The sequence below is a fragment of the Antedon mediterranea genome, chromosome 1 (assembly GCF_964355755.1).
Source record: "Antedon mediterranea chromosome 1, ecAntMedi1.1, whole genome shotgun sequence".
Taxonomy (NCBI): domain Eukaryota; kingdom Metazoa; phylum Echinodermata; class Crinoidea; order Comatulida; family Antedonidae; genus Antedon; species Antedon mediterranea.
This window is the reverse complement of record NC_092670.1, coordinates 29,781,402-29,794,503: the sequence shown is the minus strand read 5'-3', so window position 1 is coordinate 29,794,503 and position 13,102 is coordinate 29,781,402. Positions and strand designations below refer to the sequence as shown.

Genomic DNA, 13,102 nt, shown 5'->3' with positions numbered 1-13,102 from the left:
GTTTTCTGGAAGCTATTGGATTGTAGATACAAAATTATGTAAAAATTTGGCAAATCGGATGTTGTGACGTCATCATATGGCCAGTTAAATAAAAAAAGTCGTATTTTCATATTTTGCGTCATAGTTCATTACATTTAAAAGAGCGCGCATTAATATTTCACGTATTCAAATTTCTTCTACACGTTAATATGTTGTTGCTGAGATAATTTCCTTCCGAAATTCCTATATCAGTGTTTCGTTTTCATACCGTCACCATGTTAAAAATTGGAATAAATGACGGGACCCGTAATTTCGCCTATCCTACACTGTATTAATATGTATACAGATTATACTATGTATACTGTAAATAGTATATGACACAAAATATACAGCATTTAGCACTAACAACATATTATACTCTTCAGTTCATGTCAATATGCCATAATCTTTTTCTGTGTCCAATGTATGACGTGCACGTGGCGTTTGTCGTGCGGATAACTAACTCGTCAAAGTGACGAGTTTCATGTCTAGTTATTCTTCTTCTTTCTTTCTGTATGATTTTTGTGTAACGCTTTTCTCTAAAACTCGCAAACATAACATTTCGGTAACTATGTTAACATTTTGACATTTATGTAACGTCGTCAAGCGAAGCTTTTCATGATGTTTACAATTGCGCAACGTGACATACGCGCGATTTAACGATTTTCTCGTATCTAACATATGTCGAAAACCAAATAACATTTTAAAGTGAAACTTTGCAAAAGTTTAATTTATATCATGCGCTAACTTTCTGTTGAAAAAAAATTGCGTGTTTTACACAAAGTTACGCGCGCACGCGTATTTAAAATTTCAAAATGCGCAAAATTAATTTATAATCAACTTTCTACGCGTTTTATGTCGTTTTAAGCATGTCAAAAATTCCCAAGCGTGCGCACATTTTTACGTGTGCGGTGCGCACGTAGCATTGAAAACGTATTTTTTTCGCGTGATTTATGTTTTTCCAGCCTTTTCTAGCAATTTTACCAAATTTTAAACAATTTCGACTTAAAGATACGTCATACGAGCACGTCGAATTGGACAATTTGCGCGCGTTTTTTATGAAAAGGTCAAAAAATTCGTTTAAAATATGCCTTTTTTTAAACAGTCGTAATTTCTAAACTAGACGGTCAACTTTTTGTGGATGACATATTCTGGAAGTAGATGAGTTGTAGATATCGGATCAGGTATTAATATGGCTAACCGGACATTGTGACGTCATCGTATGGCCACGCGAATATAAAATTTAGGATTTTTGTATCTTTCGTCATAACTCATCACATTGAATAGAGCGCATCTCCACCTATTCGTTTTCCATTTTCACCCTGATTTTGATATTGTCTAGGTCAATCAACTATCTTTCGCATGAGTTAAAAATATTTTAATTTTTTTGACGTCATCATGCCTAAAAATTTAAATCACGTGTGGCATCAATTTCATCTTTACAGTAAATTTTAATCTGTTATAGCTCGTAAGAATAAAATGTGATAATCACGATTAAAACTTTTTCTGGAAGCTATTGGATTGTAGATACGAAATTATGTAAAAATGTTGCCAATCGGATGTTGTGACGTCATCATATGGCCAGTTAAATGAAAAAGGTCGTATTTTCATCTTTTGCGTCATAATTCATTACATTTAAAAGAGCGCGCATCAATATTTCACGTATTCAAATTTCTTCTACACGCTAATACGTTGTTGCTGAGATAATTTCCTTTCGGAATTGCTACCTTCGCGTTTTATTTTAAAACCGTCAACATGTTAAAAATTGCAATAAATAGCAGGTCCCGTAATTTCACCTATTCTACACTGTATGTCACTGTATGTGATATGGATACAGAATATACTGTGTATACTATATATGAATTTAAATAATAAAATTCAGCAATAACAACATATCATATTCTTCAGTTCAGATCATAATGCCAACGTGAACACTTCCTTTTGTCCTCAACCTATCCCCTTAATGTTAATGTTGCACCACTTGCGCGGCGGATAACCAAACTCGTCAAAGTGACGAGTTACATGTCTAGTCTTGATCTTCTTTCTTTCTGTATGATTTTTGTGGAACGCTTTTCTCTAAAACTTGTAAACATAACATTTTGTAACTTTCTCAACATATCGTCATGCACATGAAGATGTGCTGCGAAGCTTTTCATGACGTTTACAATTGCGCAACGTGACTTACGCGTGATTTAACGATTTCCTCGTATTTAACATAGGTCGAAAACCAAATAACATTTCAAATTGAAACTTTCCAAAAGTTTAATTTATATCATGCGCTAACTTTATGTTGAAAAAAAATTGCGTGTTTTACACAAAGTTACGCGCGCACGCGCATTTAAAATTTCAAAATGCGCAAAATTAATTTCTAATCAAATTTCTACGCGTTTCATGTCGTTTTAAGCATGTAAAAAATTCCCACGCGTGCGCAAATTTTTACGTGTGCGGTGCGCACGTAGCATTGAAAACATATTTTTTTCGCGTGATTTATGTTTTTCCAGCCTTTTCTAGTAATTTTATCAAATTTTAAACAATTTCGACTTAAAGTTACGTCATACGAGCACGTCGAATTGGACAATTTGCGCGTGTTTTTGATGAAAAAGTTCAAAATTCCGTTAAAAATATGCCTTTTTTTAAACAGTCGTAATTTCTAAACTACACGGTCAACTTTTTGTGGATGACATATTCTGGAAGTTGATGAGTTGTAGATATCGGATCAGGTATTAATATGGCTAACCGGACATTGTGACGTCATCGTATGGCCACACGAATATAAAATTTAGGATTTTTGTATCTTTCGTTATAGGTCATCACATTGAATAGAGCGCCTCTCCACTTATTCGTTTTCCATTTTCACCCCGATTTTGATATTGTCTAGGTCAATCAACTATCTTTCGCATGAGTTAAAAATATTTTAATTTTTTTGACGTCATCATGCCTAAAAATTTAAATCACGTGTGGCATTAATTTCATCTTTACAGTAAATTTTAATCTGTTATAGCTCGTAAGAATAAAATGTGATAATCACGATTAAAACTTTTTCTGGAAGCTATTGAATTTTAGATACGAAATTATGTAAAAATGTTGCCAATCGGATGTTGTGACGTCATCATATGGCCAGTTATATAAAAAAGGTCGTATTTTCATCTTTTGCGTCATAATTCATTACATTTAAACGAGCGCGCATCAATATTTCACGTATTCAAATTTCTTCTACATGCTAATACGTTGTTGCTGAGATAATTTCCTTTCGGAATTGCTAACTTCGCGTTTCATTTTAAAACCGTCAACACGTTAAAAATTGCAATAAATAGCGGGTCCCGTAATTTCACCTATTCTATGTATGTCACTGTATGTGATATGGATACAGATTATACTGTGTATACTATATATGAATTTAAATAATAAAATTCAGCAACATATCATATTCTTCAGTTCAGGTCATAATGCCAACGTGAACACTTCCTTTTGTCCTCAACCTATCCCCTTAATGTTAATGTTGCACCACTTGCGCGGCGGATAACCAAACTCGTCAAAGTGACGAGTTACATGTCTAGTTAGGTGATCATTTAGAATAAAATGATCACCTATTGTTATTGTACAAAATCTTTATTAGGTGATCATTTAGAATAAAATGATCACCTATTGTTATTGTACAAAATCTTTATTGGTTATCCGCAACGAAGTTGCAGGATAACCTCTTGTGATTGTACGAGATCAACATCATTGGTTATCCGCAACGAAGTTGCAGGATAACCTCTTGTGATTGTACGAAATCATCATCATCATCAACTTTTTATTTTTGGTTATCCGCAACGAAGTTGCAGGATAACCTCTTGTGATTGTACGAAATCATCATCATCATTGGTTATCCGCAACGAAGTTGCAGGATAACCTCTTGTGATTGTACGAAATCATCTTTTTTTTCATCTTCTTTCTTTCTGTATGATTTTTGTGTAACGCTTTTCTCTAAAACTTGCAAACATAACATTTTGTTAACTATGTTAACATTTTGACATTCACGTAACGTCGTCAAGCGAAGCTTTTCATGATGTTTACAATTGCGCAACGCGACGTACGCGCGATTTAACGATTTTCTCGTATTTAAAATATGTCGAAAACCAAACAACATTTTAAAATGAAACTTTGCAAAAGTTTAATTTATATCATGCGCTAACTGTCTGTTGAAAAAAAATTGCGTGTTTTACACAAAGTTACGCGCGCACGCGCATTTAAAATTTCAAAATGCGCAAAATTAATTTCTAATCAACTTTCTACGCGTTTCATGTCGTTTTGAGCATGTCAAAAATTCCCACGCGTGCGCACATTTTTACGTGTACGGTGCGCACGTAGCATTGAAAACGTATTTTTTTCGCGTGATTTATGTTTTTTCAGCCTTTTCTAGTAATTTTACCAAATTTTAAACAATTTCGACTTAAAGATACGTCATACGAGCACGTCGAATTGGACAATTTGCGCGCGTTTTTTATGAAAAGGTTAAAAAATTCGTTTAAAATATGCCTTTTTTTAAACAGTCGTAATTTCTAAACTAGACGGTCAAATTTTTGTGGATGACATATTCTGGAAGTAGATGAGTTGTAGATATCGGATCAGGTATTAATATGGGTAACCGGACATTATGACGTCATCGTATGGCCACGCGAATATAAAATTTAGGATTTTTGTATCTTTCGTCATAGCTCATCACATTGAATAGAGCGCATCTCCACTTATCCGTTTTCCATTTTCACCCCGATTTTGATATTGTCTAGGTCAATCAAGTATCTTTCGCATGAGTTAAAAATATTTTAATTTTTTTGACGTCATCGTGCCTAAAAATTTAAATCACGTGTGGCATTAATTTCATCTTTACAGTAAATTTTAATCTGTTATAGCTCGTAAGAATAAAATGTGATAATCACGATTAAAACTTTGTCTGGAAGCTATTGGATTGTAGATACGAAATTATGTAAAAATTTTGCCAATCGGATGTTGTGACGTCATCATATGGCCAGTTAAATAAAAAAGGTCGTATTTTCATCTTTTGCGTCATAATTCATTACATTTAAAAGAGCGCGCATCAATATTTCACGTATTCAAATTTCTTCTACACGCTAATACGTTGTTGCTGAGATAATTTCCTTTCGGAATTGCTACCTTCGCGTTTCATTTTAAAACCGTAAACATGTTAAAAATTGCAATAAATAGCGGGTCCCGTAACTTCACCTATTCTATGTATGTCACTGTATGTGATATAGATACAGATTATACTGTGTATACTATATATGAATTTAAATAATAAAATTCAGCAATAACAACATATCATATTCTTCAGTTCAGGTCATAATGCCAACGTGAACACTTCCTTTTGTCCTCAACCTATCCCCTTAATGTTAATGTTGCACCACTTGCGCGGCGCGGCGGATAACCAAACTCGTCAAAGTGACGAGTTACATGTCTAGTCTTTTTCTTAATCTTCTTTCTTTCTGTATGATTTTTGTGTAACGCTTTTCTCTAAAACTTGCAAACATAACATTTTGTTAACTATGTTAACATTTTGACATTTATGTAACGTCGTCAAGCGAAGCTTTTCATGATGTTTACAATCGCGCAACGTGACGTACGCGCGATTTAACGATTTTCTCGTATTTAACATATGTCGAAAACCAAATAACATTTTAAAGTGAAACTTTGCAAAAGTTTAATTTATATCATGCGCTAACCTTCTGTTGAAAAAAAATTGCGTGTTTTACACAAAGTTACGCGCGCACGCGCATTTAAAATTTCAAAATGCGCAAAATTAATTTCTAATCAACTTTCTACGCGTTTCATGTCGGTTTAAGCATGTCAAAAATTCCCACGCATGCGCACATTTTTACGTGTGCGGAGCGCACGTAGCATTGAAAACGTATTTTTTTCGCGTGATTTATGTTTTTCCAGCCTTTTCTAGTAATTTTACCAAATTTTAAACAATTTTGACTTAAAGATACGTCATACGAGCACGTCGAATTGGACAATTTGCGCGCGTTTTTTATGAAAACGTTAAAAAATTCGTTTAAAATATGCCTTTTTTAAAACAGTCGTAATTTCTAAACTAAACGGTCAACTTTTTGTGGATGGCATTTTCTGGAAGTAGATGAGTTGTAGATATTGGATCAGGTATTAATATGGCTAACCGGACATTGTGATGTCATCGTATGGCCACGCAAATATAAAATTTAGGATTTTGTATCTTTCGTCATAGCTCATCACATTGAATAGAGCGCATCTCCACTTATCCGTTTTCCATTTTCACCCCGATTTTGATATTGTCTAGGTCAATCAACTATCTTTCGCATGAGTTAAAAATATTTTAATTTTTTTTACGTCATCGTGCTTAAAAATTTAAATCACGTGTGGCATTAATTTCATCTTTACAGTAAATTTTAATCTGTTATAGTTCGTAAGAATAAAATGTGATAATCACGATTAAAACTTTTTCTGGAAGCTATTGGACTGTAGATACGAAATTATGTAAAAATGTTGCCAATCGGATGTTGTGACGTCATCATATGGCCAGTTAAATAAAAAAGGTCGTATTTTCATCTTTTGCGTCATAATTCATTACATTTAAACGAGCGCGCATCAATATTTCACGTATTCAAATTTCTTCTACATGCTAATACGTTGTTGCTGAGATAATTTCCTTTCGGAATTGCTACCTTCGCGTTTCATTTTAAAACCGTCAACATGTTAAAAATTGCAATAAATAGCGGGTCCCGTAATTTCACCTATTCTACACTGTATGTGATATGGATACAGATTATACTGTGTATACTACAGTATATATGAATTTAAACAATAAATTTCAGCAATAACAACATATCATATTCTTCAGTTCAGGTCATAATGCCAACGTGAACACTTCCTTTTGTCCTCAACCTATCCCCTTAATGTTAATGTTGCACCACTTGCGCGGCGGATAACCAAACTCGTCAAAGTGACGAGTTACATGTCTAGTTTGACATAAATGTTGACAATATTTATTTAATGTAAATTGTATTATTTTTAATGTAAACAAAACTACAGGTAATAACTTAAAGTACACAGTACTATCAATTTATGATTGTTTTTTATTTTTAATCAATAGGAGTATACTTGCTGAAATTTTGAACTTTACACACCTACTGTAAACCACATCCTAATAATTTTAGGTTTATCTGGGATTGGATTATAACAATGAATAACAGTACAGTAATTGCTTTGCCAGTTCTCATGTGGGATATGACATGTATTGTACATTTGGAAAAGGTTTACAATGTGTTAAGGCACTATGGGGAGCTCTATACTTTCTTTTTTTCATATTGATATACCATCAGTAGTTTCAGATAGGTTAGAATTTTGTTACAAAATAAATGAGAAAGATGGCAGATTTTGCAGAATCTGCTTTCCATCCAGCACATCAGATTTTACAGCATTAACTAGACTCTGCTCGTAGCTAATATTTAAAAAAAAATTAATATTGAGGAGATGCATTGGTTCCCACTTGGACGAAACAAGTGAGTTGACCAATAACGAGCGACATTTTGGATGATGCACTATTGTGGTTGGTCGAATTGCATGCAATGGAGCTCTACTCTTCTTCTATACTCTAATCTGGTAGCCAAAGCCTGTTTTTTATCATCGTTGTACTTACTTTTAATGATCAACGATGTTTAGCGTTTCTTGAAATGATAACGATAGAACATTTACTTTCTAGCATTGAGTGTTAGAGTTGAAACCCGTCTTCTTACTCGACGTTGTCATGATGATGTAAGAGATGTAGCCTACTAGCCCTACTCTACTATTTCTAAACTGATAATTCTTCGTTCTTAGTATGCATAACCTAGTTGTACAATAATAGAATTTTGGACTAGGCTGAAGATCCTACCTAATACCACGCCTACTTTCCAGAACATCATTCATTTGCCGATTATTGACTGGAAAGGCTTTAAAAAAAAATAATTTGAAATGCCTACTGTATATTTGAAAAATGAGTAATGTTTTGTACACTACATAATTCAGATGAAAGCTTTTGTTTACGCATGTCAACAGTTCATGACATAATAATTGTTGATTATTATGAGGCCGACCAACTTCAATAAAGTATTGATTTTATTGAGGCAACCTGCCAAACAGAAGGTTAAATATTTGTTTTCTATTCTGCATGTGTACAAACCAAAATGTACAGACAATACATTGTTATTGCAATTAACACTCAATTACAGACTTTCTGTTAAACATGTTTTAGCAAAATATGATTTAATCATGTGGGTACGGTGATCCACTTCATTATTATTATTCCCAATGTATTTACTGTGGGTAGTAAAATGGTCAAGATGCTAGCCGTTAGTTGACAGGGCTCAAAAGCGTTCAACAAGATTATGTGATATCCATTGTTATGGCCTTCCAAATGTGATCACTGGGTATAATTTATGTATTTTGAGAACATCTTAAACAGTTATTTGTACAGGTACTATGTTGATTTTTATAGCCAAATGGTGACAAATAATGCATTAACGTATCGAGTGGTCGACTGATTAAAACAGTACAGTGGGAATGTAACACAGCCATACATTCAGCAAAGGTTCTACACTCAATCGCTTCTGGCTTTGGGCGAGTCTTATCGGATAAGGGCTAAAAACTGTAGGAAAAGTGTAACTGTGATAATCAACATGATGATTGTGGGAACTACAATGATAAAGGGCTATTTGTTTGCAGCAGAAACAAAACCTTTACCAAATCAATCTTAACATCACAACAGGGACAATTTTTAAAAATTGTTCAGACAACACTAAATATCAACAAGAGAAAAGATTACATTTGATATAAATTATTACTAAATATTTTAGGAAATTATCAGAAAAAATTTTATTTTATTTCCTTATTAATATTGTGTACTTGAGAATTTGGATGTTCATTTCACTTTCTATGTAGAACAATGTGTTCTCTATTTAATTGGTTTTTTAAAATACCCGCAGACTATACATCGACCACTTTCACCTTCAGAATTCTGTAAAAATGCCAATGTAGCACCTTTTGGTACGCCTCTTTTCACACATGAATAGAAGTATAAACTCTAGCATGCACACTATATATTGCCTAGTTTCTGTGTGGAATTGTCTTATAACCTCATGGTTGTACTACAGTATACTGTGCAGTTGTGTAAACATTGTTGGTGTTCAACATCAATAGATTTGTACCATAATAATTCTGTAGTAGGTCTGACAAGCCCTAAACTAAAGACAATCCTTTATACTGTACTGTAGATGATGAATCTGTGATTGAATGATCAAAACTGCTAATGAATTTAATAGTTAGAACTACTTTAGAAATATTTACCATTTAAACCAGTCTTGCACAAAGGCTGATGATCGCATTCAAATATCTTTCAAAAGGTAATGAATAGTTAGTTTATTTTTCAGATAATCCTTAATCTTTTGAAATACACTAGCAAGCATACTGTACAATCATCAAGAGAAATGTCAACAAAATGCAAGTAAGTAGTTGTAGCTAGTGTATACTGTACTTGATAACTACCTGTACACTCAGTTTATTCTTTCTTTCTTTCCAGCATTGCCTAGGCCATTTATTATACGTAGGGCATTGGCCCGAATACATCAATATAAATATAAACAATAAAATTAAACTTATGTGTACGTTAAATAATGCTTTCTCTTTTTATAAGCAAAATAAATGAACTTAGCAAGGCAATAAATATTTTCTTTTTTACATTTGACATTAAAAAATTAAATTTTTCAACAGAAATTTGAAGTAAAAAGATGAAAGTAATTATTTTCTTAAATTAAAATCCATAGAAAAATATTTATTTATATTTTAAAATTTTATAAATATGATTATTTTATTTTCAATACAAAAAATAATAAACTGTCATTGAACTCTGAAATTATTAGGGCATGACCTATCATCCACTAAATTTTAGCAGTAAACAATTTTTTATTATATTAAAAAAGGGGGTCATAAGGAAATGAATTAGAAGGGGTATAATGTATTGATGGCAGAAACTAAAAAGGGGCAAGGTACAGTACAGTATGGGAATATCTAAACAATCGAGATGTTATGCAAAATCTTTAGTTTTGTTGAAATTGGCTATCGATGCTCGTTGCAAATTGGGCTGACATTAACCCCTTATAAGTAAAGTAAATAACAAGATTCAATTGAATTCATCGAAGCTTGACCTCTATCTATCTATACCCAGGTATTGCTTTCCTGGGAATCAAGTAAACGTTTTTGTTGGCAATTGATTTTACCTTGATCTTGGACATCTAAAGCAATGCTTGTGTGTCCCTCCGGTATATTCTATTACATGTTCTATCATATGGGAAAAACTTTAGTGGGAGGTGGTGTTTCCAAAACTTCTCTAGTCGGTTTTTAAATTGATTAACATTTGCAGCTTCTATTACATCCTGAGGCAAGTTGTTCCATGTGTCGATAATAGAGTTTGTAAAAAATTTCTGCCGTATCCTTAAGAAGGGGTACGGACTATGGTACCTTCTTTGTTGGGAATGTGAATTTACTTATAATTATCTCACTACATTATACCAGAAGTAGTTTTTATTTCAACCAAAATAAAATACATCAACCGTACTTACCAGTACTTTGGTAAATCTGGCATCCAGATCTGTTTTGGCCGGCATTGGTTCCTGTAGGTGGACATTGTGAGGTCTTCTTCTGCCAGACTTTTCACTAGTGCTAGGCTCATTACCCATGTTGGTTTGCAGATTATATCTAACTGGTCGCTCTCCAGCAAAAACCTTAAGTCGATGAACTCAAAATAATGTTAAATTTTGAATGTTATTATGAAGTTCCTTATAGTTTCCACAACGTTGGAGTGATTGAAGGTCAATATAAATCCCTATATGACGTAATGTATGTTTAGTCAGAACTTAAAATCCATTTGGGTAATCGAAAAACAAGCATTAAACGAGGATCACTTCCTCTGAGTTTTGCATCCAGCTTAATAAGGCCTTGAATAAGTGCTACAGAAATAAAATCTGTGTGCAGCAGGGCGTGAAACCAGTAGTTGTATGTATGGCTTTATTTAATACCAACTTCAGACATCGGGTAGCGGGATAAGATCCGTCATATATATGGCTTATCATACACAGTATACCAAAATTCTAATGTACGTGTACAATCCCAAAGAAATAAGAATTCAATGTGGCTATTTTTCAGGTCGAAGGCTCACTCATGGTAATCCACTCCTACCACCACTCCATAACGCGGTTGTTTATCTTTCTCAATGCAAAGTACACACTTCCAATTTCATCAATTTGACTGGTGGTAATATGAGGGCGCTGTAGCAAGTTCTAAAAACAACCGACACGCCGGAAAATACAATGTAGTGTGAGTATAGCACTAAATATGTTTTTTCACGCTGCTGCTCTAGCCAGCTACATCCCATGAGGACTACTCATTCAGCAGCTGAAGCAAGCAGCAGTTATAGTATCTAAGGCCGACAGTTTTGAGACTTTGTAAACCGATCGCCTATAATTTATAGATCCCAGCTGCTGGACCCAAAAAACGTTTGGGAAAAGAGAGTCTATGAGAGCTCACGGTTGAACGATTTTGGATTCTCGCCCTTTGATTGGTTGACGCGAATCAACAGACTGAGAAGAATTTCTCACTTGTACCGCCGTGACACAGCACATTAAAGTTCAAAATTGACCATTTTTAAATGGGCATGTGATTCATAATTAAAGAACTATCTTTGATTTGTATGTATTTTGGCGATTAAAAGACATCTTGTTAATAATTAATCATAAATAGGCCTATATCTGAAGAAAGAACAATGATTAATTTTAAAATGTCGAGCAGCGTTTTTTGTAAGAAATATTTCTTGTTTTATTTGATTAGCATTTTTACATTAGTGGGCATTTTACAACCATGGTCTTACACACGGTGACATAAGAGTAGTAAGGACGTTCTTTTATATCACTCCCAAAATTAGAGATTGGATCCGATATCACACAGGATTGAATTACATCGAGAGCACACAGCCATAGAAAGCGTAGTAGCATTTAGAAAGCAAATTAGTTGAGGATATTAAAAGCTTCGGGAGCCTGTTTGATGAAATAGGTCGACACTGTAAGAGAACTAAAGGAAATTGGAAAAGAATGTATTCACGCAAATATCAACGACCGTTCATTAATGATGTCATCGAAAAGCTGACCGACAAAATGCACAACTTGTAATAATAATAATTTAGGTATTTGTACTGAGCGTCAGTATCAAATAAACGGAGGTAAAAATCAAAGGCTCTTGTATTAGGCCTATATGTTAAAAATATGCGTTTTAAGTTATTTAAAAAATAGCAATAGATGTTGATTTAGTAATAGGCCTATATCGAGGGAGAAAATTCCATAGAGAAGCAGCAGAGAACAAAAATACTTTTGTCCATAGGGTTTGATGTTTATTCTAGGAACAACCAGTAGGTTTTGATCAGCCGAACGAAGACAAGCAAGAGGGGTGTAGGAGGGAAGAAGATCAAGAAGTTTAAGAAGTACCGCAAATGTTAGTAAAAGGATTTTTTACAATGGAGTCAATAGGTAGCCGATGGAGGTTATATATAATGCTATCGGAGATATGTGTGACGATCTTCTAGTAAGTGTTCTGGAGACGTCAAAGTCGATTCATCAAATATTTCGGTAGGGCAAAAAAAGGAGAGTTGCAACAGTCAAGGCGAGAAGTGACTGAGGCTAGGCATTTACAATGTAGCGGTAGTACGCTTTGACAGGTAGGCCTACTTTCGAATGCAAGCAGTGCATGTTACGTAGATGGAAGTTAGTAGTTTTCATAACATGACTTAATGGCTGTTGAAGGATAATAATTCATCAAAATAAATTTAGAACGTATGTGTTTGGTGGAAAAAAAGATAAATTCAGTTTAAGTATTGTTAAGATTGTTGGATAGCCAGGATGATATTTTTTATGTAGAAAGACAGATTTCAAGTCGTTTAGTTATAAATGAGATTCAGAAGGATTAAAATCGATATATAGCTGTAACTCATCAGCATAATGGTTGTGAATAATTTAATGATTTTTTA

At 33.7% G+C, this 13,102-nt stretch overlaps 1 protein-coding gene across 1 annotated transcript in view; it reads right to left on the bottom strand.

The window, feature by feature from the left end:
* LOC140063639 (formin-like protein 2) overlaps positions 1 to 11,284 on the bottom strand; it is an 80,800-nt gene extending 69,516 nt beyond the window's left edge. Inside the window, exon 1 of the mRNA XM_072110074.1 lies at positions 10,650 to 11,284. Coding sequence (XP_071966175.1) covers positions 10,650 to 10,766 — 117 coding nt within the window. The 5' untranslated portion in view covers positions 10,767 to 11,284. The remainder of the gene's footprint in view (positions 1 to 10,649) is intronic.
* Positions 11,285 to 13,102: the final 1,818 nt, after the last annotated feature.